The sequence below is a fragment of the Anopheles gambiae genome, chromosome 2, assembly GCF_943734735.2.
Source record: "Anopheles gambiae chromosome 2, idAnoGambNW_F1_1, whole genome shotgun sequence".
Lineage (NCBI taxonomy): Eukaryota > Metazoa > Arthropoda > Insecta > Diptera > Culicidae > Anopheles > Anopheles gambiae.
In genome coordinates, this window is record NC_064601.1 from 113,766,703 (window position 1) to 113,790,462 (window position 23,760).

At 46.0% G+C, this 23,760-nt stretch overlaps 10 protein-coding genes and 1 long non-coding RNA gene across 15 annotated transcripts; 5 read left to right on the forward strand and 6 right to left on the reverse strand.

The window, feature by feature from the left end:
- Positions 1–87: 87 nt before the first annotated feature.
- Positions 88–1,077, reverse strand: LOC3292264 (general odorant-binding protein 67). Its single transcript, XM_560792.5, has 4 exons — positions 992–1,077; positions 731–925; positions 408–659; positions 88–333 (listed from the first exon to the last, which is right to left on the reverse strand). The coding sequence occupies exons 1-4, from the start codon at positions 1,034–1,036 to the stop codon at positions 211–213; spliced, it is 615 nt and encodes a 204-aa protein (XP_560792.5). The 5' UTR covers positions 1,037–1,077; the 3' UTR covers positions 88–210.
- A 126-nt stretch (positions 1,078–1,203) lies between these two features.
- On the reverse strand, positions 1,204–2,304 carry LOC4397686 (general odorant-binding protein 66). Its single transcript, XM_001230505.2, has 4 exons — positions 2,022–2,304; positions 1,588–1,854; positions 1,474–1,501; positions 1,204–1,393 (listed from the first exon to the last, which is right to left on the reverse strand). The coding sequence occupies exons 1-4, from the start codon at positions 2,259–2,261 to the stop codon at positions 1,290–1,292; spliced, it is 639 nt and encodes a 212-aa protein (XP_001230506.2). The 5' UTR covers positions 2,262–2,304; the 3' UTR covers positions 1,204–1,289.
- A 283-nt stretch (positions 2,305–2,587) lies between these two features.
- Positions 2,588–8,458, reverse strand: LOC1269880 (uncharacterized). Its single transcript, XM_308536.5, has 3 exons — positions 7,260–8,458; positions 3,090–3,253; positions 2,588–3,016 (listed from the first exon to the last, which is right to left on the reverse strand). The coding sequence occupies exons 1-3, from the start codon at positions 8,398–8,400 to the stop codon at positions 2,798–2,800; spliced, it is 1,524 nt and encodes a 507-aa protein (XP_308536.5). The 5' UTR covers positions 8,401–8,458; the 3' UTR covers positions 2,588–2,797.
- LOC1269881 (putative alpha-L-fucosidase) lies at positions 3,975–5,843 on the forward strand. Its single transcript, XM_308535.5, has 3 exons — positions 3,975–5,245; positions 5,324–5,573; positions 5,653–5,843. The coding sequence occupies exons 1-3, from the start codon at positions 4,188–4,190 to the stop codon at positions 5,776–5,778; spliced, it is 1,434 nt and encodes a 477-aa protein (XP_308535.5). The 5' UTR covers positions 3,975–4,187; the 3' UTR covers positions 5,779–5,843.
- A 1,294-nt stretch (positions 8,459–9,752) lies between the features above and the next one.
- LOC1269879 (uncharacterized) lies at positions 9,753–10,843 on the reverse strand. Its single transcript, XM_308533.3, has 3 exons — positions 10,501–10,843; positions 10,314–10,436; positions 9,753–10,240 (listed from the first exon to the last, which is right to left on the reverse strand). The coding sequence occupies exons 1-3, from the start codon at positions 10,621–10,623 to the stop codon at positions 9,884–9,886; spliced, it is 603 nt and encodes a 200-aa protein (XP_308533.3). The 5' UTR covers positions 10,624–10,843; the 3' UTR covers positions 9,753–9,883.
- A 1,164-nt stretch (positions 10,844–12,007) lies between these two features.
- Positions 12,008–12,938, forward strand: LOC1269878 (uncharacterized). Its single transcript, XM_308532.4, has 3 exons — positions 12,008–12,232; positions 12,297–12,419; positions 12,488–12,938. The coding sequence occupies exons 1-3, from the start codon at positions 12,029–12,031 to the stop codon at positions 12,845–12,847; spliced, it is 687 nt and encodes a 228-aa protein (XP_308532.4). The 5' UTR covers positions 12,008–12,028; the 3' UTR covers positions 12,848–12,938.
- Positions 12,939–13,017: 79 nt separating this feature from the next.
- LOC1269877 (protein THEM6) lies at positions 13,018–15,040 on the forward strand. The gene is made up of 3 exons (XM_308531.4): positions 13,018–13,697; positions 14,082–14,296; positions 14,360–15,040. The coding sequence occupies exons 1-3, from the start codon at positions 13,544–13,546 to the stop codon at positions 14,699–14,701; spliced, it is 711 nt and encodes a 236-aa protein (XP_308531.4). The 5' UTR covers positions 13,018–13,543; the 3' UTR covers positions 14,702–15,040.
- A 38-nt stretch (positions 15,041–15,078) lies between these two features.
- LOC1269876 (uncharacterized) lies at positions 15,079–15,947 on the reverse strand. Its single transcript, XM_001687916.2, has 2 exons — positions 15,642–15,947; positions 15,079–15,572 (listed from the first exon to the last, which is right to left on the reverse strand). The coding sequence occupies exons 1-2, from the start codon at positions 15,861–15,863 to the stop codon at positions 15,195–15,197; spliced, it is 600 nt and encodes a 199-aa protein (XP_001687968.2). The 5' UTR covers positions 15,864–15,947; the 3' UTR covers positions 15,079–15,194.
- A 344-nt stretch (positions 15,948–16,291) lies between these two features.
- On the forward strand, positions 16,292–16,967 carry LOC133391012 (uncharacterized). Its single transcript, XM_061640550.1, has 2 exons — positions 16,292–16,750; positions 16,828–16,967. Exons 1-2 carry the CDS (start codon positions 16,292–16,294, stop codon positions 16,936–16,938), a joined length of 570 nt encoding a protein of 189 aa, XP_061496534.1. The 3' UTR covers positions 16,939–16,967.
- Positions 16,968–18,345: 1,378 nt separating this feature from the next.
- LOC1269875 (death-associated inhibitor of apoptosis 1) lies at positions 18,346–23,524 on the reverse strand. 5 transcript variants are annotated; one of them, XM_061644566.1, is made up of 3 exons: positions 23,436–23,524; positions 23,230–23,334; positions 18,899–21,193 (listed from the first exon to the last, which is right to left on the reverse strand). In XM_061644566.1, the coding sequence occupies exon 3, from the start codon at positions 20,934–20,936 to the stop codon at positions 19,920–19,922; it is 1,017 nt and encodes a 338-aa protein (XP_061500550.1). In that variant the 5' UTR covers positions 20,937–21,193; positions 23,230–23,334; positions 23,436–23,524; the 3' UTR covers positions 18,899–19,919. The 5 variants fall into 5 exon arrangements, with proteins under 5 accessions (XP_308529.4, XP_061500552.1, XP_061500550.1 ...); XM_308529.4 differs by lacking the exons at positions 23,230–23,334; positions 23,436–23,524 and adding an exon at positions 22,918–23,125 and having other exon boundaries at positions 18,346–21,193; XM_061644568.1 differs by lacking the exons at positions 23,230–23,334; positions 23,436–23,524 and adding an exon at positions 22,837–23,125 and having other exon boundaries at positions 18,346–21,193.
- Positions 21,200–22,379, forward strand: LOC133391316 (uncharacterized). Its single transcript, XR_009764817.1, has 2 exons — positions 21,200–21,322; positions 22,290–22,379. It is a non-coding gene; the product is annotated as an uncharacterized LOC133391316 (long non-coding RNA).
- Positions 23,525–23,760: the final 236 nt, after the last annotated feature.

Consider the following 23,760-nt stretch of genomic DNA (forward strand, 5'->3'; position numbering starts at 1 on the left):
ACGCTTTTTTCCACGTCTGACCTTCGGTTTAAAGCTAACAAGTTTTTCTTTCCCCCCAGTACAATTGCACGGACAATCATTGAACAATTGAGGTTGTTTGCCGAATTTTTGGGGTAGTTTGGTTTTATTAATTTTTACAATTCACACAAACAAGCGCACAAACAAAAAAACAATCGCAAACGATTTAGATCATGCTAGATCATGCTAGGTTTAGGTTGGACGCATGCGACGACCGCCATGCTTGCGCAGCGCAAAGTACGCGCAGCCCTTCTTGATCTTGTCCTTCAGCTGCGTGCAGCCATCCTTCTGCGTCCACACATTCGTCGGGCATTGCTGAATGGTAGAGAAAGTAGAAGTGTGTTTTATAGATAAAATATGTTTAACAAGAACAGACGATCGCACTTTACCTCAAACAATGTGCCGTACACGCAGTTGATGAACGCTTTCGCATCCGGCTTGCAGACTGGTTTCGTCACGTAGCGGGTAAATTCCGAGTCAACGTTAATGCTTTCATGGCACTGCTTAACCGTGTCGTCGAGCAGCTTGGCAAAGGCCGGGTTCGCTTTCACTACCGGCTCGATCGCCTTCCTAAATGCGGGCCCATCGACCTTTTCGTTCTTGAGCGCACCCATACCCTTCATAATACACTCAGCGATACACTACAAATAAACGATAAACGGTGACCGTATGACACGTGATCGTCAAAAAACCACGCGCGCGCATGACTTACCTCACCCGGATGTCCACGCGGTCCTTTATCGTCGGTGTTTTGCGGTGGCTTAAACGGGTGTGCCGCTTTACATTTCTCGATGACGGTCTTGTTGGCCAGCATAGGTATGTCGCAGCATTCGTCCACCGTTATCGATGTGCCATTATGACAACCGAGCACATCCTTCCCGGGATGGGCCACCACAAGCTCCAGCGTCTAGCCATATGAACGAGGATGTTAAGGTCAGGGTTTCTCAAACACCGCTCTGAAGATCCTACTTACCGCCACCACAAATATCACACCAAAAGCGCAAACGAGTCGATTCATGTTGAAGAACTATTGTACGGCTTTTTCTCTCCACAACCATCGCTTTTATACCCACCGGGCGCTAATGTGCTCGAGTTAAAAGCGCATTAAAATCTCATTCCCTTCTCACGGTCAAAGTCATTTCATTGTTTCGGAAAGTGATAATTCAGTAAATATAAACATTTAAATTTGCAATGCGGAAAACGATGCGACAGAGAGCCATTTTATTTGTATTCCAATTGTTCCAACACGATCCTCGGACCGATCACGCCACTTATCTCGTCTTCTGGTTTTCCAGAACCATGAAGATGGCGTTCAAATCTTCCAGCGAGTTGGAGCACTTTGACAAGAACGTTCTCCATTCATCACACATCGGACCTGTGAGGGAATAATGGGAAAAAAGAGCACGATGTAAGCATAAGTTGTCTTCAGTGCAGATCCTTAACACTAATCCTTACTTTTTGTTCTGTCCTTTGCGGGGCAGTTCTTAATGTGATAGAAAACCAAACAAAACAAAAGCCAAACAATTAGAATCTTGTAACAATCATAAATCAGCCACACTAAGCCCTTACCACGTAGAACTTGGCAGCGACACAGGCAATGGTCAGTGCCGGAGCTGGTTCACAATCTCCCAAGGAAGACTTCAGCTTACTAAGCACGTTGGACGGATCTTTGTCCATCAGTGGCAAGCATTCCTCCAGCACCGCCTTCTCCACCAGTGTCTTCCATTCGTCCGATCCCTTCACCATCTCCTTGATGTACGACTTTATCTTGTCCTTGTCCACCGTATTGTCCGATTTGATGAGGCTCTGCTTCTTCAGCACACAGGTCGTTATTTCCTAGTAGCAGATGATACAAAACCAATCACAGTAAACCATGCTGAAGCTGTCTCTCTCTCTCTCTCTCTCTCTCTCTCTCTCTCTCTCTCTCTCTCTCTCTCTCTCTTTCTCTCTCTCTCTCTCTCTCTCGCTTTGTCTCTCCCTTCGTTTCTCCCTTCGTTTCTTACACAACTCTTCTGCAGTGGCGGCTTGCTAGATTTCTGATGCTCTTCCATACAAGCGTTCAGCGTTTCGTTCGGAAACATTTCCGGCACATCGCAGCACTTGTCCTCGTTGTCCTTGTCCACCGTGGGCATCGTTTTGCAGGCCGGGTTCGGTTCACCGGCGGTGGCCAACTGTACCAGCCACAGCAGCACCAACACTTTGGCCCAGTTGGCCGATCCAATGCGAGCGATGGTCGTAGCCATGGTTACGTTATTGAAGCACTGACGAACTGGTGCGTTCGACTTGGGTAGTGCACTTTTATATACAAATTCAGGGGTTATGGAAGAATTAACCAAAAAACTGATCATTCTTTTTTTACATAATCCAATTTTTTCGGGGGCACGTCTAAAGTAAACATAGTTTATTACCATTGTTTAGTTTTTCCTTTTTTCTACTGCAAAGCTCCATTGTTAACGAAGGTAGGTCATTCGGAACGGTTCTGAAATGACCTTAGTGATATCGTTCATTGCGGCACAGGTTCTAACTGTACAGCGGTACGCGTACAGAGCCAGTACAGCAAACAATCATATTTTCATAAGTCTACACCTTAACAGCTAACTTTATTCAGTACGGAAAAGCGATTAATGATCGCACCTTAACACCTATGCTATCATGCTAATGAAGGGCAAAAATGACCATCAGTTGCGCCCATTCCACGATGAAATGTTCATGATGCTCTATTCGAACGTCCAACAAACTACCGAGACTCTGTCGCTTTGGATTCACTCGATTCACAAGCTCACTGAATGTCTAGCACCACGGCCTCGTTCGCGGGATTGCGTAGCGTTTTGTACTGGTTCGTGCTAACCGCCAGCTCGACCAGATTGGTGTTGGTGAAGAAGTCCACCAGTACCGCGTTCGCTCGCTGACTCCACGGGCCGCTCAGCAGCTGCATCAGCTTCGGATTGACGATGCTGGCACGTTCCGCCGGCATCAGGAAGGTGGCCTCCTCTTCGTTCTACCATTCCAATAGGAAAAGGGAGTTGTTAATAACATTCTTTTTGTGATTAATTTCCACCGCTTATACTTACATAGCTCCCGTGAAAGCCTTGCACACCGTGCAGACTCCAGCCAATGTTGCGCGGCGCGTCCGGATGCTTGTGGGAGAACAGATTCTGCATCCATTCGCCCAGCTCGGTGTGCTTCAGGAAAGCGCTCGAGTGTTTTTTCCACGCTCGCCATATAATATCCGATTCTAGAAAGTGAAAAGCGATAAATTATATGAAATAAAAAATAAAACAAATTAAAAAAATAAACCATTTGAATTGCAGCGTTAAAAGCATTTCATTCCTACAGTTGACTGCTAGGAAGCAAGAAGCTGAGCAATAGAGCTAGTCGATGTTTTTGCGATGTTTTTTGCGCTTGTGCGTAGCAGTTACAGAATCACAATGGGAAAAGTGTTGGTCAAAAATTTGAAATAAATTATTTTTTAAATTTAATAATTTAATAATTTTAATTTTCCACAATGATACTGTTTCATAATCACTCCAAAAGCATAAAGGAGTTTTGTGTTTAGATAAATTTTTATAATAAGTATTATTTTTCGTAAGCACTCACTGCTCATAGTGATATTAACCATTCCCTTTAGAGATGGGAATATTTTGTTGGAACTGGTAAAAATAACCAGCTACTTCGTCATGTATAGTACTTTGCTCTTTTAAATTCATTCCACTATGACAACCAGTTACTTGTAATATGTTATTCTTACTCGTTACTCTAATCAGTAACTCGTTACTTTCAACCACTATATCAATCCAACAACCTATCTGTAGTAACTAGTTACTCATGCAAAAGTAACTAGTTACTTTTCGTTACTTTTTCTTTTTCTTTAAAAGTCCCATCCTCATTTCCCTTTCTACAGCTTTCGCCATCATTTGCCACCGTACAGATTGGCTCCCGTTATCGCATTCCCCCCTGCAGTAAGCTGATGAGCCAACAAACACAATCAATCATCGCGCATCTCGCGACGGTACAAATTGTCCATAGGTCAATTGTGTTTGTACAAGATAGTGCGCCTCGATGCGCAGCTGAAGTGGCACTGGAGGAGAAAGGAAGCACCACAGTGATAGTGCTACCGTTCTCCCGAGCAGTGTTCAAAACGGCAACGAGCGAATTATTCTCCAGTGAAGATGCGTTCCGCGAGGACGTCTCTGTGGTTGTGCAGTGCGGTTGTGGTGTTCGGTGTGCTTTGCTTGGGCTGTACCGCCGGCAAGTACGAACCAACGTGGGAAAGTTTGGACTCGCGCCCACTTCCCAAATGGTACGATGACGCGAAGGTCGGTATCTTCATCCACTGGGGTGTGTACGCGGTCCCCAGCTACGGGTCGGAGTGGTTCTGGATCAACTGGCAGGGCAGCCGGACGGAGGAGTACGTGCAGTTTATGACGAACAACTACAAGCCCGGCTTTACCTATCAAGACTTTGCGAGCGATTTTACCGCGGAACTGTTCAATGCAACCGAATGGGCTGAGCTGTTTGCCCGATCCGGTGCACGGTACGTGGTGCTGACGAGCAAACACCACGAAGGGTACACACTGTGGCCGTCGAAGCATACGTTCGGCTGGAACGCGATGGATGTTGGACCTCATCGGGATGTTTTGGGCGAGCTGGCCAATGCGGTGCGTGCCACGGGGCAGCTAACGTTTGGCGTTTATTATTCCCTTTTTGAGTGGTTCAATCGATTGTATTTGAATGACAAGCTGCACGTGTTCATGCAAAGGGAGTACGTGGATGGGAAGGTGTGGCCTGAGCTGCAGGAGCTTATCAACACGTACCGGCCGGAAGTGCTGTGGAGCGACGGTGACTGGGAAGCACCGGACGGGTACTGGAAGGCGAAAGAGTTCTTTGCCTGGCTGTACAACGACAGCCCGGTGCGCGACACGATCGTCACGAACGATCGGTGGGGCATGGGGACGCTCTGTCTGCACGGGGACTTCCACACCTGCTCCGATCGGTACAACCCGGGCGTGCTGCAGAAGCACAAGTGGGAAAATGCAATGACAATCGATCGGAAGAGCTGGGGCCATCGGGTGAACGCACGGTTGGAGGACTTTATGACGACGGACGAGCTGATCGGGGAGCTCGTGACGACGGTTAGCTGCGGTGGCAACATTCTTATCAACGTGGGCCCCACCAAAGCCGGCACAATTGAGGCAATCTTTGCCGAGCGACTCGTCGAGATGGGACGGTAAGGGATGAGTTAGAAGAAGAAATGCTGTGAAATTCGCTCTCTCTCTCTCTCTTAATTCATGTTGCCTACTTCCAGCTGGCTGAAGGTGAATGGACCCGCGATCTACAAGTCCCAACCGTGGGAGTACCAGAACGACACACTCACCGGAAGCGTTTGGTACACCGCGACCAAGGGATCCTCGAATCGGCGCAGCAACTTCCGCACGATCTTCGCCACCGTGCTGAACTATCCGTACAAAACGAACAGCGTGCGGCTGGGAGCCTTCAGCAATCAGGTGACTAACATTGCACAGATCACGATGCTGGGGTACAACACCGCCCTGAAGGTTAGTCCGCAAAGACCCCGTGTTGGGAGTTGCGTTTGAGTCCGCTTTTAAATGGCATTAACGTCTTTCCCATTTGCAGTGGAAACCGACGGACGATGGGATTATGGTGGAGTTTCCTCCCAAGAACGAGATCGACCGGCTCGAGCTGAAGCACGCCTGGACGCTGAAGATCACACTCACGACCCAGTGGCCCCTAAATGTGTAGACGGAGAGGGTTAATTCGTTTAATTGGTACAGCGCAATAAAACGCCCTACCTTTACGCAATTCAAGTCCATTTCGGTTGCCTGCTGTAAAGAAGGATGCTGTGGACTATAAAACGCGTCTCAAGCTTTCCCATCGTAGCTCCCAGCTCCCAAGCCACGCAGGTCTTAGTTAGTGAATTCCACCCCAAACAAAAAACATACTATCTTCACCGTTAAAGGTGGGTTTGTTTTTGCTGCTGTCTCCCGACCTCAGATTTGTGTGCGATTGGTCATGACGAATCTAAGCACCATTACGAAACGGTTTTCGCTAGGCGGACCAACCGTAGGCACGCGCACACCAGCGGTCTCAAATGTGGGTCAGTGTCGGCTGTGTTTTGGGAGACGAATCGAACGCCCCGAAATAAAAACCGGAAAACCGCACGATTGTTGTGCAGGTGTGTCGTAACGGGTGCCCCTCGATAAGGGGCGCGCTGACGCGCACGCGAATGTCAAGGCCGTGTTGCGGATCTCTAGGGATCTCTGTATGCGCACGGAAGGGCACGGTGCTCATACTCAACGTCACGTTTTGCTTTAGTGACGCGAGCCCCGGTGGCGTGTGGGCCCTTGAATCCGATCGTAGCGATAGATACACGCTTTGCAGTGTTTGTTTCTGCTTTTTTTATATGAGCGAAACCCCTTCAGGAAGGACACACACATGAGGCGCAAAACAGACACGATGAGCGTTTAGCCGCTCATTAGCCAATGGCAGGAAGTTACTACGAGGCCTGCTTTGAACTGTCTTGCCATGTTTTACTATCATCCTCTTTGGAATGACCCCTTTTTGTGTGAGAGAGACCTAAGTCTCTTTGTTGAAAGATCACTCTACTCTGTTATCGTGTCCGATTATTGCCTGGGATGGTACAGACAATGCACTAGCACAAGCTCCAGCAGCAGCCAATAACGAGGCGCGCTGTCTGTTCAAAACCAGACGTGTCAAACATACGGCAAGTCAAAGAACTTTCACAGTCATTGTAAAGAATCCAAATGAGTTACATTCACCAGGATTTACTAATATTTCAGACAAAGGTTTCGTCATTCTACGAGGTCGATCATCATACGTAACAATGTCTTCTAATGAGTTTCGCTATCAGTGATCTATTGTTAATCCCACTTATAGTTAGCACGGTCTATACGGGGCTTGAACCTAAGACGGGCATCATTAATTATTAATTTTGTGATAGCCTATTTTTCTTCATTCTTCAGCACTTTTTGATATATTTTTGTATATATTTTGAAGTGGATTTGAGTTTGACACCCCTGCGTTCAGACCTTCGCCAGTCCCGCACACACACACTCCATACGACACTAAAAACTGCACTCGCCGCTTGCGTCTCCCCGTGTGCGACAGACACAATTTGCTACGCCTGCTTCAATTGGATAATCGCTTATCGAGCGAGACACACTCGTTGATTGAGTTCTGTTCCGTTCCCCGGCTTGACTTACCATTTAAGCTCGCCTCATGATTGTAGGTGATAAGTATGTACTTTCCCTCTCGGCGCATATCCCCGAGCGTCAGGTTGTACGACTCGCTGCCCTCCAGCTCATCCTCCCCGGACACTAGCGGCATCCTCCGGTACACCAAATCTCCCAGCTCCTGCTCCAGCAGCACCAGCAGCGCCTCGTGCTGCTCCGGGTTATTGTGAAACCCGAGCGGAAATCGCCGAAAGTCCAGAAACACCGTCTCCTCGGACAGTATCACAAAGCGCCGAATGTCCTGCAGGATGGGCCGCAGCGCACCCACCCGGAACTGCTCGTTCATGATCCAAAAGTTGCGCGTCCCATTGTGCGACGGGTAGTACCCGATCGCAAAGTCCAGATACCTTATCCCGAACACGAGCTGACTCCACACGTCCAGGCTCTGGCGGAAGCCAATCTTTTTCAGCACCACATTTCCGACGTTCGTGCGCGTCTGGTAGCAGCCGGAACAGTGCGTCCCGGGCAGGAACAGCTCCCGGAGCGATACATTCCCGAGCCCCGGTTCGCTAAACATCCAAGTCGGCTGTATCTTCAGACAGTCGAAGTACTGCAGCTCACCGGCCTGGTCGTAGCTCGTTAGGTACAGGTCGAAGCAGATCGGTTTGCTCTTGCGCTTCGGGATGTTCTGAAGCACTTGTTCGTGGCTCCAGCCACCGGGCAGTTTGCGACGGCCAAACTTTAGCTCCGTTGTGACCTGCCCACTACGCTCTCCGTTTACAACCACCTTTACCGCTGGGGAAGCGTTCGAGAGGGCAGGATTTTCCGTGTACAACCCAATCCATTCCGGTGGATTCTCACAGCCTGGGCCCCAGTTGATCACCAGCGGAGCGTCCTCTAACGAACGAGCCAACGCGGACAGTGTCAGATAGATCGGACAGCTGTCTGTTGCGTACACACCACCACTGTAACCCCTTGTAACAGCAGTAACGCACACGGCTAGTAAGATCGTACGCCAACCGTTACCGTACATGGTGGCATTGAATGGAGAAGGAAACTTCACTTTATGCACACTGCTTTCGACCGGGGTTGCGTCCGTGCGGCGCGCGATTCTCGGCAAGACTGAATCGGCCCTCGCCACAGTCCTTTCGGCCGCACGGTGCCACAACATCTTAGCGTGCGCTACGGCGTCATCTTTTTGTCCTCTTCGTGCGCAGCTTTTTTGCCGCCTGTTTCTCTTTGGCGCATTAGAAAGATTCACATCTCGGGCGTCGAGCGCGCAAACGGTCGAGCCGCCGGCCTGCATTTGATAATGAAAGATATAGGTGGTGGTGGTGGTAGTGTTTCGCTACTCCGTGCGAAGCCGAAGGAATCAATGGCCTCTGCAAAACGTGATCAATCGGTTGGGCAATTTCGGGGCGAATCGACGCTATCGGTGGTTTGGTTTGGGTGTCATGCGAATAAAGATGTGACTCATTGATAAGTTATTCCAAAATCATCGGAAAGGTATTGAAATTGGCTCTCCCTTGCAAAGCTCTTGGGTGGATACAATCGTTATCGCTTAATGCCTGACTGACAATTGAGCAAATGTGACGTGCATTTATTGAATTAGAAGAGGGAAAACAAAATCACACAATCTGGAACACCTGGCGCCTTCAAGGAATTCACACCTGCAACAGGTGTTCCAATGTGTTACCACTTTTTTTTTCGCCAGACCCTTATCAGCTTGTTGATTAATAGATCTTACACGAATTACGCGTGAGACACTTATAGCTTCATTCAAAAGCATTCCCTATGCCGCGGTAAGTGCACAGGAAGCGGCAAGCACGATAAGATCTTGATTGAATAATTACTGTCTTAATTTATTGCGCTGTTTGAACAGCTGCCGGAACGTTTTAAGCATGCGACCGACAATCGACAACGCATTCTTAAGCGGACATTGGAATTAGTCTTAAGCGCGTTCCCAAAACATGTGTCATTATGTCGTTTTTATCAGAGCTATTATTTCATTATTGTTTTTGGCCTGTGGAGTTGAGTGAAACGTACCAAAATTATCAAAATAAATGACATTAATCGCATTTTTTGCAAAAAAAACTCCTTTAAGATCAGCTTAATTACTTATTTGTTACACATACTGCGCATATTGTACGATAAGTCAAATAACAACTTCATTTCGTGTATTATTGCCATCAAAATAAGGGAAAAAACAGGCATAAGCATGTCTTAGCATGCTGGTACCGTTGTTATTGTTTATCAACAAGTCCATTAAAAAGTGCAATTCATCAAAACATTAACCCTTTTTTGTGCAGTACAAAAACGAACCGTTTAAATCCATTTATCCAAGTGTAGTGCAGATTGCATACTCACTAGGCTCACGGCATCGCACATTGCATAGCCGTTAAGGATAACGTGTTGAGCGTATTGCATACTTTCAGGCTAACATGTGTTATACTGTTTAAAAATCAACTTCAAGCCCCGATTTTCGGTGTAACTTACGCTGTTAAGCATTAAAATCCGCGTTAGTTCCGTTGTTTGCACATAATTTATGATTCATTTTCCCCTATCGCTACACCAGCTATGCAACGTTTGCCGTTTTTCACAACCAAGACCCCTCCCCAAACACACACACACGCAAACATGTACGGTGCACTGCTCTAAATCATTGGACAGATGCTGCCATACTCCCGCAGCTTGTTGCAGTTCTCGTTCACATTAAAAACGGACGCCGGACACTGGGCGAACATCATCATGCCCATGCAGCGCAGAATCGTGCCGGAGATGGGATGGCAGATCTTCTCGCCCTCGAAGCTCGGTTCCAGCTTGGCGCCCGCCTCGATCTCGTCCATCTTCTTTTCCGCCAGCTCGAAGCATGCGTTGGTGGCATCGCGCACCAGCGACATCCACTCCGGCTTGTCCTTGACCGCGTCCATGAACATCTTCGACAGATCGTCCCGCTTCAGCATACCGTCCGCGAACATGTTGGTCGCATTCATCGCACACTCAGCAATGCACTGTAACAACGGTGCGATGTGGTGGAAATTTCAAATTTGGCAACAGAAAAGAACTGCAGCAGCAACTACTTACACAACCCCTAGGAATGCCATCCATCTGGAGCTGTTTCTTCGTCTGCTCGCCGTACTTCTTGTAGCAGTCCATCATGATCGTACCGTCCACCAGCATTGGCGTGGGGCAACATTCGGCCGGGTTCTGGTGATAAAAAAGGGATGAGCAATTTCTTTGTGGAGCTTCCTGTCATTCTACAGCAACTCACCGTATCGACAGGTGGACCGGCAGCACACGGATTATCGCCCGCCAGCACCCCGGCCTGGAGCAGGGCCCCGAAAGTGAGGAAACACAGTGCCAACTGCACCACAACACGCTGTCGCTGTCCCATCGCTCTACTCGACTGCAACTGAGAGATCACCGGTCGATGGGCGATCGCTTTCGTTTTTATCCCAACGTCCGATCTACCCTTTCCCACCGTACCAATGTCAACCTGCTTTTGGGGGCGATATCAGCCGATGCACGTTGTGGGGCGTTTGGAGGGATGAGGAGCTTGCATGGCTAATGGGGCCTTTTGCCTGCAGTGGGCACAATAGAATTCGACAGAGAACGACACACACAATGACAGAGAGAGCGAGAGAGGAGAGTGCGTACATAGAAGAGGGCTAGTTAGTAAATGGTCAGGTAATGGAAATAACCCTCACGAAAAGAAAAAAGTTGCCCACTCATCGCGGGGGAGCGCTTTTCATCGATTGTACTCGAGCTGCTTTGAATGCAAAAATCTGGCGCTTTCTGTTGATACAGAGCACTGAGCGCACGGTACTCTTAATTGATGGTTTGAATTGCGGGTACGTAACATCATCGTGTGTATGATCGTGCCATAGGATATAATTTGTATACTCCACAAACGATCGGTCGTTTTTACCATTTGTTTGGCCTTTTTTTTACCATCCACGTGGCGTGCCAGATGGTTGGGGCGTCAGACGGAAAAGCAATGTGCAGGGTTTAACGCAATTGTAGAGAAGCAACGGTTTAATTCTACCATCAGTTGGAATTACAACCATTTTGTATAGATCAAACAAAAGCTGTGGTACAATTTTGTATGATCAACATCACTCCAAAAAACCCTGTAATGGTTTTGCAGTGACAATATTTGCATTTTTTTACCTTTTTACATCCACATCAAACCTAATCAGGCTTATCATTGCGGTGATGGATAGGACATGATTGATCATACAAGGGCCGATAATTTAAAGCATCATCATGATCATCTAATCGGAATCGGATGGACAAACTGAGCCACAGATAAACATACAGAGTTGGAAATGCTGTGCTAATAATGGTTAAAGATGTTGTGGTTGTTAACATTAAAGAACAAATAGAAGCGATTAGTAAACAGACATTGCGATTAAGGTATCAAATGATTCAGACTTACTACATAAGAATATGAAGTATGAAACTTCAATCTAACTCACCACACTTTCACTGGAAATCTTCATAATAAATTGAATAACTTCTTCACTGCGTTAAACTTCCCTTACATCTGCTCAAGATGAACCTCATTATTCTACTGAAGCATCACGACACATGCGAAAAGCTAGCTCCAAACATCTCCACTGCCAAGCAAACAACTTCATCATAAGAAGTTGTACGGTATAATTTCACCCATAAAAGAACGACTGCTGCATTAAGTTAACATCTTAATGGGCAAGTTAAATATTGCCCAACTGACATGTGAAACAAAGTGAGGGCAGAAACTTTGATTGACACTTCAAGAATCCGTCAGCATTTTCACTATGCAGCATTTGAAGGCATTTGACGAGGCTCAGAATGATATAAAAGCTGCTCAGAAGAGGCTCAGTACAAGCAGTACAATTCTAAGCGGAATACAGAAGAACATGGCTCACTTAAATCTCCTTCAAATCGGTGTCTTAAGCCTTGTTGGGCTCAGCTCCGTGTTTGCTGACAATCCCTGCCTTAAAGGACCTCCAGTGCCGAAGGTGAGAGTTGATGGTTGAATCACATGTAAGAGCTCTAATTTCCACTACTATTTCCACTCTCCAGAATGCAGCGGAATGTTGCGTCACGCCGTTCCTCGTGGAGCCGAGCGCCTTCATGACCTGCCACTCCAAATGGATCGGTCAAACGAAGCGCCAGATGGCAATGGAAGGCATTCCGCGTGGTTGTGTAGGTATCCCGTCCACAAGATAACAATTCAATATGGGTTTCAAGCCTTCTCTACTCCCTCTCAACAGTGCGTAGCTGAGTGCGTTATGAACTCCACCAACCTCTACTCGAACGGTAAAATAGATCGTGAAGCACTGACCAAACTGTACCTTGACTCGACCAAATCGATGGCCCCCGAATGGAACAAGATCACGCTGGACGCCATCGACGGGTGCTTCAAGATGGCGGACGCGATCAAGGACGAAATTGAGGCGGGCGCTAAGCTAACGCCTGCATTTGACGGGGAACAGATCTGCCATCCCATCTCCGGTACGATACTGGCCTGCATGGGCATGACGCTGTTTGCGGAGTGTCCGGCCAAGCTGTTCACCGTCAACGATGACTGCAACAAGCTGAAGAGTTACCACAGCAAGTGTCCGTTCTTGTAGATGGGGCTTCACAAATTTACGATGCTGATTTATGTATTCTTTTATAACCGCTAATAAAATCCGCACCATTGCACCACGTTGAAACCTGAAATGAAGATTCAAATTGACCGTTAGCAATTCCGTTGATTCAAAAACTGACTGACGGAATCCTTTCTCACCCACTTTCTCACAACCCTTTTCCTATGGAAATGTTTACCTGCTGCTCTCATCTTCCACTCATCACTGTATTGGTGTGCTCGCTCAAAAGTGCATCCACAAACTGCACGCCAAAATCGTTCGACATCGAACGCAGTAGGCGCATGCGCGCCCAGAACCAAAACAAACCACCATGGCACTAGCCTACCCTGTTCGTCCTTACACAATCCGCTTCAACTACACACAAACACACTCACACGGTAGCTGTCATCTGGGTCCAGCTTCGATTCACTGCGGTCGAAACGAATTCCATCCAGGTTTCGTCTCCCCAAAGTGGTCATCGTCAGAAGAGAAGAAAGCGCAATGGTTTGAAAAATTGTGTCGTACCAAGTGGTTTTGTCTCCATGGTGTTTTCACGGCCAGTGCAATAATGTGATGCAACTGTGAGCAAAACCGTAACACCGAAATCACACACATATCCGTACCAGCCAGTAGCAGGAGCCTGCCTTGGTAACAACAGAGCCAAGTGAAGTGCAAAAGAAAGGGATTCCTGGACCGAAGATGTTGTGTACCGCGCTGGGGATTGTGCTCGGTGTGCTGGTCGGGCTGTACGGCCTGTTCGAGCTGCACTACTTTCTGCGAATGTGCCTTTGCGTGGTGTCGGCGCGCTTTCTCAAGAAGCGGATGCACATCCTCGACACGGGCACCGTGATGGGTGAGTAGTAGTAGTAGTTGTTGTAGTAGGCCATGCTCCTTCCTTAGCGGAGCTTGGGTTCGATTTTTCGTACCGCAGAGTACCGTGCGGATGCTAAATTTAGCATCAGTAGTTGTGTGGTTTCGATCGACTCTTCTTGACCGCTTGCCGGCGGTGGGGCATTAGCCCAACGGGGAGCCGAGAGAGAAAGAAAGAGAGGCATGTCATTAAGCTCTAGTTTACCATACACATGCATAAAACATTGGCCCAAGACATTGATTCGTTGGCGATCGATAATTGCTGGAGTGTGATAAGGAGCCGTTTTTTATTGCTCTTTTGCCTGCAATAATGATTTTAACAAAGGAACAACGTCCATTAAAATTATTTTCATTTTTTCTTTTCCAGGTCTTTGCCTAACGAATGACATCGACACGCTGCTTTACCACATGAACAATGCGCGCTATCTGCGCGAAATAGACTTTGCGCGGGTTGACTTCTACGAGCGGACCTCCCTGTACCGGACGATTCGAAGTAAAGGCGGATCGGTTGTACAAGGGGCCACCACCATCCGCTATCGGCGGTTCATACGTCCCTTCACGCGCTTCACGATCAGCTCCAGGGTAAGAGACGCTAATTCTCTAAAAAAGTGTTTCCTATTCCAACAACTTCCCTTGCTTCCACAGATCGTGTACTGGGACAATCAGTCCATCTTTATGGAGCATCGGTTTCTTGGCGGTACGGACGGCTTCATCCACTGTATTGCGCTCTGCCGCCAGCGCGTCATGCAGTGCTCGGTGGAGGACGTGATGGCAACGCTGCTCAAGAGCGGCATCAGCTTACCGTCCTCGTCCGGCGCAAAGAAGCTGCCGTCCAACACGACCAGTTCGACCGAATTTCTGGAGAAGGTGGAGACGGGTGGTGTCGTTGAAGCACCAAGCCTGGCCAAGCCCGATCTGCCGCCCGAGGTGGCCAAGTGGCTCGAGTGGAACGACATCTCCAGCGCAAGCCTGCGGAGCGAATGTTGAGGCATCCACTGTGAGACTAGCAACGCTGCATTCCACGGGGATGATACTTGAGACTCCAATTCGGTGTCTCTGAGGCTGTTATTGTGTCCGCTTTGATGTTGTGCACAGCTCCTTAGTTGCGTAGAGCAAAAACAAACGGGTGTGTGTGGAGGCGCCCAGCTTTCTGTCCGTCACCACGTGCGTAATAGCCTAGAAACCTTTCCCTCGCTCACTCGCACTATCTCTCTATCTTTCTCACTCTCTCTCTCCCTCTCTCTCTGCTCATTGTTGTTGACCCTTTTTCTAGTAGTTTAACACACAAAAACAGTGGAAATAAAGCCAAAAGGCTTCAAAACGATCCTTTCTCCAGCGTTTTAAATCTCCATCTTGAATGATACTCGTGTTTCAAGGCGCTTTATTAACCGTGGTTTTGGTCGTCTACAAGTGTATAGAACAATCCCAAAGTTTTGAATCCCGTCACCCTTTTGCCGTATCGCAACCGACAGTGCTCAATCTACTGACGCAGCGCACTGAACGGGCAGTTCTTCAGGAAGTTCCAGATCGCATCACACTCCGTCGAGGTGGAGCGCAGGTTGGTCGGGCAGTCGCTGAACACGGTCGTGTGGATGCAGTCGACCAGGAAGCTGGCCTCCGGATTGCACACCTGCGTACCCTTCGGCGTGGTCTTCTTCTGGTCCGCCACGTCCTTCTGGAACTCCTTGTCCTTCTTGTCGGCCTTGGCCGTGCACTCCTTGATCGCCTTGCGGACCACGTTCAGCCACGGGCTGTTCGCCGGCAGACTGTCCGTGAACACGCTGTTCAGCTTCTTCTCATCGACATCACCGCGGCGGTTGTAGATGCCGGTGCTGTTCAGGATGCACTCCGACATGCACTAGAAGCAAGGATTTGGACGTCAATGTCTTTTTTTGGGAGCATTTTAAACCGTTTGCACATCAGTTACCTCCGTCTTGGGCATGCTGGCGGCACCCTTGTCCGCGGCGTCCTTGTCGATGGGGAACTTCTCGAAGCACGAGCTCACGATCGTCACGTCCAGCAGCTTCGGGATGGTGCAGCAGGTGAACGGGTCCGTCTTGAGGTCCAGCTTGCCGCACGTGTTGGGGGCACCGGCCACCAGCAGGCTGCCGCACAGCACCAGGAACACTTTGCCGACGATCGGATTCATTGTTTGGTAGTTTTGAGGTTAGTTGGAGGGATTTTACAGAACCTGAAGCTGTACACCAGTTGCTTGACTGACTCTATCCATCGAGGATGGGAGTTATTTATACTCCGTATGTGCATTTGGACGTATGGTAATAATGGAACTTTAATAGGAACTTGTTTTTTTCTGGAATCAATTTTCTCACTTCCAGAATAAATGTGAAAATGAACTGTTAATTGTGCGTTATTTTGATTCTGAAATCAAGGTGACGTGTCCGTTGGGCGCCAACACTTCACGGACCATTACGCGCCTCCCCAACATGATGATGATGATGAGCCGTTAATTCGACAATATCACAATCTCATCAAGCAGCAGGCGGGAGAGAAATTTTATAAAAAGCACCCAAAACTCTCCCATTCACCTAAAGCGTAAGTGGCCTTCCTTCCGTCACCATGGCACCACTTCTCCTGCTCTGCACACTGTGTGCCCTTCTTCTGCCCACCCTGAACGCTCAGGCGGTCACCGGCAATAAGGCGACAAACGGCACCACCTGCCCGGAAGCGGACGTTGCCATACGCGACGTCACCCCGCAGCAGTGTTGTGGCAGCTTTCTCGAGGCACACAAAGCCATCATCGACTGTATGGGCAAAACCGGTACCGGCGCCGGTACATCCTGCATTGCGCACTGCATCCTGCAGAACTTCCACACCCAGAAGCTGCTGGTCGGGTCGACGGTTTCGGTGTCGCAGATGATCACGATCGGGCCGAAGCTGTTCGCGCACTACGAGCGCTGCCACACTGATCTGTTCGAGTACGTGATTGGTAATGTGTTCGATGGGGACTTTCGGCGCGTGATTTGTGACGAGCGGTTGAACCGATTCTTTGAGTGTATGGTCAGGAGCTGGTTCGAGGTAAGGGGAGCCATTTTTCTTTCCAGTTTCTTGTGGTTATGTTATGTGCGGGCTTTGTTCTTTTCTTTCATTCGAAGGACTGTTTGGGCTTCGATGACGCGAATCCTAAGTGTGGAGAACTGCAAAAGGTTGTCAAGTCGTCGAGCTGTAGCTTGAGCTCGTTCTTCACCAAACCCGAAACGGCGTAGTAGTCCTTGACAACTCGGTCCATTGTGTCTTGTGTCAAATCAAAAGGCAACCAAGAGCCGTTAATAAACATGTTTTGAATTGAACTGCTGCACCCAAGTCTTTTATCCAAGAGATTGTTTCGTCCATGTTACTGAAGTCGTGCTTTATAATTTGACCTTGATATATTGCAGTTAAGGATCGCCTGTCACCGGTAAGTGGCTTTAAAACAATATTTTTTGTTTCTTTCAACAACAAAAAAGCGATTGAATTCAAAATAGTTACTTGAACGTAACACCCCTTAGCGCACCACAATCCAACCATGATGCTCTATAAGTAGTAGCGCCATCTAGTGGCGATCTTAATTTTGCGATCATAGATACACAATTTTACGCATAGATCACATAGTACTCAGTGCCATCCCAAGCAAGTTTAATCCAACATTAATGCCTGAATGAGCAACAGACAATTAGTTTAATAACCTGAAACATGTCGAGCTATAGCATCCGCTAGAGGTCGCTAACTGGTTGTCAATTAAGAGACACTCTCTGACCGCAGCACTCCACACAGCATAACACGGGGCGCAACATAACAACTGACAGCTGCCAAACGCTTCAGAAAACGCTTCTTTGATGGTAACATGTTTTGAATTTCCTTAGTAGGCTGCTCATTGTTCATAGAAAAGCTACCAACCTACTACGATGACCAACAGTTAATCAGCCGTACCGGCGAACTCGTTCGTCGAGAAACATTCGTCGCTCATGAGTGGACAGGGTTGCAGCACTAGGTTGGGCAGTACAAAATCTATACGGTTTTCTAATTTTTGATCTAGAGGGCTATGAAGTGAGTGAAAATGAGCGTCGCAGCGAACGTTCCCAGGAATGAACGAGTTCGCCGGTATGGCTCAATGAAACGCTTTACCTGCTTTCCCAAGCGTTTTATGAAGCTTTTGGCAGCTGTCAGTTGTTATGTTGCGCTCTGTGTTATGCTGTGTGAGCGTTTCTACATACACCGAGAATGCAGCTGAGAAAATAACTGACAGCATGCTTTGACAGCGACTGACAGCATTTTCGGTGAGAGAATTCTCCTCGGCATGCAAATAACGATGGAGCTGAGAAAAAATTGAATTGGCAGTTTATAGCGATCGATCAATTATAGTTTGCATTTTCGCCGTCTAATAATCGTAGATATATTATTAAAAAGTAAAAGAAACTTTTTTGACTTCATTTTAGCGATTAAAATGGGTTTTTTCAACATCATTTTAAAAGTCTCATCTCGGCGCTTTTAAGAGCTTCTACACACGCCAGCGTGAGAAACCGGTTGTCAATTCTCTCACAGCCATCTCTCAGCTGCAGTCTCGGTGTATGTAGAAACGCTCTGTGGAGTCCTGCGGTGACGTTCTTGGACAAAATTTTGTCAATCTTCCTCCGTTTATTTTTCTCGTAATATTTTTTTATTTTTTATTTATTTATTTATTTTATGTATATATTTGCTTGCTCTAACTATTGTCTTCCTCGTGGGATTAATAAAACATTATTTAACTTAAAAAAAACTAAGTGAGGGGAAAGGGGAAAGATGCAACAAGGGGAAAAAGGGATTATGGTGGGGATGAAGAGTAGGTCGTACTCGATAGATGAAATAAGCAAATGTAGAAGAAGAAATCTTTCGTCAACATAGCGAAACAAAAAGCGCCACAGTTCACTATGATAAGAAACTCATAACTGTAAAATGATAAAGTTTCATTAGTAACGTGTTGTTTTTTTCCGGTCTACCAAACATTCATCATCACTATGATCCCTGGATTGAAGCCTTATCTAGATAGAAATATCTAGAGCCAGATAAAACGAACCGAAAACGGAAAGTCCTGTTTCTCATTACTGTTACTTACTGCCGTAATACCGCCGTCACATGATACGATAAAAAGTTTTTTTTTACAAAAGCTGCATACCTACATGATTATTTTTTATTCACAAACTGAATGAGCTGATTTAACACATTTGCCAATGATTTTTATAAAATACAACCGTGCTTTGCACGCACTTCTAGGAAGTTTCCGGATTGTTGATGGTGGCGATGGTGGTAGCTGAAAGCATTTGGGTCAGATGTCCCCACTGTACAGTTGTCATATATTTAGGATGGGTTTTAAAAATATCCAGTCTTTCTAACCTGTTCTCATATTAAGATGTAGATATCAACTGTGTCACACACGAAGCTTCGATCTTCAGAGTAACTGGTAGTTGATCGAAATATGTAAGTATCTTTTACACTGTTTTACGGAATGTTAACAGCAAATGTTCAGCGATCGCGAGATGGTTTTGCAGTGCAATAGCAGCTGTGCTGCTGAAAAAACATCTTGCGAGCGTTGAATAATGATGTTAGCATTGGCAACTGACCTCCCAAAAGGAAACGACTCATGTTCCAAAATATTGGATTCATGTTCCACAGTCCCGGGCATAGACAACGTTTTCATACATCAGGTTCGCAATCTTAGAATTGACACACAATGAATCGTAAAATTTGCTCCCGATCGTGGGTTGCGTTGCAAACCCCTGTAGTCATCGCGAATGCATTAAAGTAGTAATGGGTGGTATGCGAACATACTGCCATAAGACTTTATGGCTCAGATTGCTCCTTGCTCCACAATTCAACACTACTTCAAGGCATTCCGTTTAGGGCAGTTCCCGCTCAAGTCTCGACATAGGATAGATTTGTGATGTGCTGCCCTATTTTGGTCACGGATGTATTGCTTTAGTCAATCTTAGCGGCAAAACGACAAAGTGTTTCAGTGCGTCGAGTCAACCAGCGCAATCGATTTATGACAAAATAGAGCCTCACGGAATCTTATCTTACATTCGAGATTAGAGAGACTGCAAATAACGCCAAGGCTTACATGGGTTTGCAACTTATCTTCAGATAGTAACGTACTTTTACGATACGTCAAGTGTCACGCCCTTGATTGCTATACGATTGATGAGAACGTTGCTACCCGTTGTTAAGGGGGAAATTACGAAAAATATATACGCTGAACGCTGGTATACGGCTCATTGCACATCGGACACTTGGTAGTAGTGGCGGCACACCTGCCACATGCCACCACGTGTCCGCACGGCATGAAAACCGTATCAAATGGTCGAGTGAAACAAATTTTGCAACACTTTTCATCCGACACTTCGTCCTGCTCTTTATCCTTGCTCACATTACCATGTCCAGAATGCTCCGGACCGGCTGTGAGCGCACTGTTTGTGACCTTCTCTCCCCGGCATTCCGCAATGAACTCGGGCGTCTTCACTAGCTTCACATACGGGCATTCGCTAAAGTTCCTCACATGCTCCACCCACGGGTCATCCTCGGCCAGCCAGTCCCGCAGATTGCCACCGCAGTAAAAGCACGCCACCACATCACTCTTGCCGGTGTAGAAAAATCCCGCATCAGCCATCCGCTCGGGTGTTTGTGGCATCGATTTGGGCCACTCCTTAAAGGTAGCTAACCGATCGCCCTCTATTCGGTACTGCGGGTACTTCTGCCTATAGAAGAGTATCGTATCATTTTGCGTCCTTTCCAGTTCGTTCTGGCGATTGAGCCTATTCGATTCCATCGCCACCGCCACGGCTGCTGTTGCTGCCGCAGACCAGGCACTCGTGCTTCCTGTGCCCGTTGTATCGGGCACGATCTCCCCTAACTGATCGAGAAAGTCTGGATCAATAGGCACATTGTTTGTTGGCCGTTTGGTCATCAGTCTGCAGTGGGGTGACCATTTCAAGTGTTCCTCTATCACGACGTCGTGCTCGTCCCATCCTCCAAGCTCGATGCGGCAAAAGTAGCAGCGCACACAATCACGGTGCCCGGTGTAGAAGAAGCCCCAACGAGCTAGTTCCTCTGGGTAGATGTAAGGAACTGTCCACAACAGATCATACGTTCGTAGCCGGTTTATCTCATAGTTAAGACATTCCTCTGGTACGATGTGTGTAACACGATATTCAGCTATTTCTCTACAAATGCAACTTACTACAGTAGATGCCATGGGTCTACTAGTGCACTTTCCTAAAGTTATCGTGTTATGTTGTCGTGTTAAGTGTTATCCCCTATGGCCAGATTGCGATAAAACTATTTTATCAATTGCTTTATCTAATAATCTGATTGTGATACAATTCCTTTTTATCCCTGTAACTACGTTCCACCATTTGCAGCTGTCTGCGAACTCAGTTGTCGCCGTATCAATGGCGCGTATCAGCGGTGCTTGTTGTACGCTCTGTGATTTGGAAACATTGATCAAGTTATCTACAAACATAAAGAAAAAAGAAACTATTAAAACACTTCATAAAATTTCAGCTAAATTTCTATCAAACACAATATTTTTCTTTAAATAGTAAGCAATCGTAGTGTATATCACTGTAGAGTACATCCACGGTGAGTGTGTTTTTACAGTACATTGTGAATCACAATGAGTGTTTTTGAATTCAATATTTGTATCGAATGAGTTGCATTATAGCATATAGAAGATTTATTTAACTCCTTTCTGAGTTATTTCTCCATGTTACGACTAGCAGCTCAATCAAAGAGCGATTGAACTCATGCGTGAGTAAAACAACTCTACTGAGAGTTTAATCCCTTTCGAGAGTTACGAGAGTTGAAATGTGAGTTACCGAGTTACCTGTTACCTGTGATCACACAGTTCCGATGATTCCGACGATTCTGTGAAGATTCTGAACATTCGGACGGTCCTGTCGATTTTGGACGGTTTTGGGTTGTACATATTCACCGGAAACGTTCATAACTGTCTCTGTTCTGTTCTAAATTTAGCTTCAATTGTAATTCTGCTTTATAAGTTTGGTTTATATTTTTCTATCTTTGGATCGCTGTATTTTTTTTTCTAAATTCTTTAAATGTTTGTTGATTACAGAGCCGATTTAAAGTTATTTTTATTAATTGTTTTTTCGTTTTTAGTTATATTTTTGGTTTGTCTTTGTATTGATTTTAGTTTTTTTATATTCCAAATGTGTTTTCTATTTTTTTTTCTTCCTTCATTTTTTTTGTGCAATCAGTTTAGCTTTTATTTTTATTTTTATACGTGTTTATTTTTTTTTTGTAATTTAGATTCAATTTCTTCTCAAATGTCTATAGTTAAAAGTTTCTTTTAAGTTGCTGCATTTGATCTATTTTATTATGAAGAATAATTGTTCAAAAAAAAATTACGAGTTTTTGCATTTCCTTTCTGTCAATCGCAAATCTAACTCGTACTCACTGAATTAACTCACGTTACCTGAGTGATTAATAATCACTGGATGATTAAGAGGCGATTGAGGCTAATCGGCTCAAATTCTCTATGAAAATAAATACCAAAAACCATCATAATCACCAATTATTTTTATTACAGGAGTATTCGGTAAAAAGCTGACAGATCACAAATGGACCAGATAAACTGTGCAATAATTCAACTCATTGACAGCAAACAAATAAACTCACTCGCTGGAATCTGACACATCACACTAGAGGTGCCGTGAACTGAAGACATCATGTTACGCGGCACACAATGGAAATGGCTCAGATAAGATTGCGCATAATCCTAGGACGTTTAAAAGACGAGTTTTGAACTCTTATGGAAGAGAATTTTGTATAAAAAACACTCACAAAACAGCTTTCTTAGTGGATTTTCATATTGGTTCTGAACTTTTTAACCAACGAGTACTTCTTTAAAGCAATGAATCATGTCCCACTGCAGTAGATCACAAGGTCACGGTTATCACAATGCACGGTTTTAAATATATTAACTGTTATTATACACGTAGCACATCCCATGTTAACTCTTTCAGTGAGTTATTATATTGTGCTAAAGACATGCGTTGATATGTTGGATGAAACTGTTGGATTGTCACTTTCATACACTTTCAACTGTAGCTTGAACCATCTTCATCGGCATTTACCTGGTTGGTTTTATCTGCCTCGATGAACGTGTCGAGAAAGACGTCGTAAAACGTTTATCACATCACAATTGATTACTTTACCTTAAGAAGGGGTCGAGAGTTTGGTTGAAATTTGATCGAGTAAATCAGACTGAACACGTGCGAACAGCTCGTTTCTCTCACTGGTCCCGTATCTTGAATTCACCTGCGCACTACTGACGTTATTCCTGTGCTTCACAATCTATATTTACTGGTTCCTTCGCTTATCTCTTATCGTTAAGACATGTTGGACTCAAGGTCATTGGACATTTCAACAGATTCAGTGAATATTTCATATTTGAGACATTGGGCGTTGAGAAACTCCATGGCCCCGCGACCATACATATTGTGTGCTTGTCGTCAAGCTTTACTTACCACAGCTTGAAACACGAAACTATACATTTCAGCCACGTGAAGAATAATTATAGTCCAAAAACGTAATCACAGCATAATGCACAACTGACAATCGTGCAATAAGAACTAGTCACAGATAGGAAAGTAGCCCATAAAAGTAAAGCACAGACCTATAGTAAAAACTTCATACAATGATTTTAAAAAGACGACACAACACACAAAATTACTTCGGAGCCGCACTCGTCTGACGGTTGCTGTCAAATTATGCTGTGCCAGTGGGTTCATTTGGAAAGTAACCGTTTGCCAATGCACGATATCTACAAATATATCAACACGTTATCACATCACATCTTTTCACGTTGTAGGGTGTTCCATTCCGATGGAACGAGCGAGATGTTCGGCCTGAGTAATATAGAGGAGGTGTCTTCTTAGTGTTTGGCATGTTGCCATTTTGAGATTCAGTTTGACAACAGCCGTTGCTTTTCGTTTACAGACAGCAGCCGCAATATAACGTGGAAAATACCAACATATGTAGTGTTCACGGATTTAAGA

Bases quoted from the DNA above. Each gene is read 5' to 3' on its own strand.
- LOC1269879 (XM_308533.3), bottom strand. From the start codon at position 10,623: ATGGGACAGCGACAGCGTGTTGTGGTGCAGTTGGCACTGTGTTTCCTC. The intron at 10,437-10,500 runs GTGAGTTGCTGT...TTTTATCACCAG, and splicing joins CCGGTCCACCTGTCGATACG to AACCCGGCCGAATGTTGCCC. The intron at 10,241-10,313 runs GTAAGTAGTTGC...CCGTTGTTACAG, and splicing joins ATGGCATTCCTAGGGGTTGT to TGCATTGCTGAGTGTGCGAT.
- LOC133391012 (XM_061640550.1), top strand. From the start codon at position 16,292: ATGGCACCACTTCTCCTGCTCTGCACACTGTGTGCCCTTCTTCTGCCC. The intron at 16,751-16,827 runs GTAAGGGGAGCC...TTTCATTCGAAG, and splicing joins TGGTCAGGAGCTGGTTCGAG to GACTGTTTGGGCTTCGATGA.
- LOC3292264 (XM_560792.5), bottom strand. From the start codon at position 1,036: ATGAATCGACTCGTTTGCGCTTTTGGTGTGATATTTGTGGTGGCG. The intron at 926-991 runs GTAAGTAGGATC...TCATATGGCTAG, and splicing joins GTGTGATATTTGTGGTGGCG to ACGCTGGAGCTTGTGGTGGC. The intron at 334-407 runs GTAAAGTGCGAT...TCTACCATTCAG, and splicing joins TGTACGGCACATTGTTTGAG to CAATGCCCGACGAATGTGTG.
- LOC4397686 (XM_001230505.2), bottom strand. From the start codon at position 2,261: ATGGCTACGACCATCGCTCGCATTGGATCGGCCAACTGGGCCAAAGTG. The intron at 1,502-1,587 runs GTAAGGGCTTAG...TATCACATTAAG, and splicing joins TCGCTGCCAAGTTCTACGTG to AACTGCCCCGCAAAGGACAG. The intron at 1,394-1,473 runs GTAAGGATTAGT...ATTCCCTCACAG, and splicing joins CGCAAAGGACAGAACAAAAA to GTCCGATGTGTGATGAATGG.
- LOC1269880 (XM_308536.5), bottom strand. From the start codon at position 8,400: ATGTTGTGGCACCGTGCGGCCGAAAGGACTGTGGCGAGGGCCGATTCA. The intron at 3,254-7,259 runs GTAAGTCAAGCC...TTCACTTTCTAG, and splicing joins TCATGAGGCGAGCTTAAATG to AATCGGATATTATATGGCGA. The intron at 3,017-3,089 runs GTAAGTATAAGC...TTGGAATGGTAG, and splicing joins AAGGCTTTCACGGGAGCTAT to AACGAAGAGGAGGCCACCTT.
- LOC1269878 (XM_308532.4), top strand. From the start codon at position 12,029: ATGCAGCATTTGAAGGCATTTGACGAGGCTCAGAATGATATAAAAGCT. The intron at 12,233-12,296 runs GTGAGAGTTGAT...TCCACTCTCCAG, and splicing joins AAGGACCTCCAGTGCCGAAG to AATGCAGCGGAATGTTGCGT. The intron at 12,420-12,487 runs GTAGGTATCCCG...CCCTCTCAACAG, and splicing joins AAGGCATTCCGCGTGGTTGT to TGCGTAGCTGAGTGCGTTAT.
- LOC1269881 (XM_308535.5), top strand. From the start codon at position 4,188: ATGCGTTCCGCGAGGACGTCTCTGTGGTTGTGCAGTGCGGTTGTGGTG. The intron at 5,246-5,323 runs GTAAGGGATGAG...GCCTACTTCCAG, and splicing joins CGACTCGTCGAGATGGGACG to CTGGCTGAAGGTGAATGGAC. The intron at 5,574-5,652 runs GTTAGTCCGCAA...TCCCATTTGCAG, and splicing joins GGTACAACACCGCCCTGAAG to TGGAAACCGACGGACGATGG.
- LOC1269877 (XM_308531.4), top strand. From the start codon at position 13,544: ATGTTGTGTACCGCGCTGGGGATTGTGCTCGGTGTGCTGGTCGGGCTG. The intron at 13,698-14,081 runs GTGAGTAGTAGT...TTTCTTTTCCAG, and splicing joins CGACACGGGCACCGTGATGG to GTCTTTGCCTAACGAATGAC. The intron at 14,297-14,359 runs GTAAGAGACGCT...TTGCTTCCACAG, and splicing joins GCTTCACGATCAGCTCCAGG to ATCGTGTACTGGGACAATCA.
- LOC1269875 (XM_308529.4), bottom strand. From the start codon at position 20,936: ATGGCATCTACTGTAGTAAGTTGCATTTGTAGAGAAATAGCTGAATAT.
- LOC1269876 (XM_001687916.2), bottom strand. From the start codon at position 15,863: ATGAATCCGATCGTCGGCAAAGTGTTCCTGGTGCTGTGCGGCAGCCTG. The intron at 15,573-15,641 runs GTAACTGATGTG...CCTTGCTTCTAG, and splicing joins CCAGCATGCCCAAGACGGAG to TGCATGTCGGAGTGCATCCT.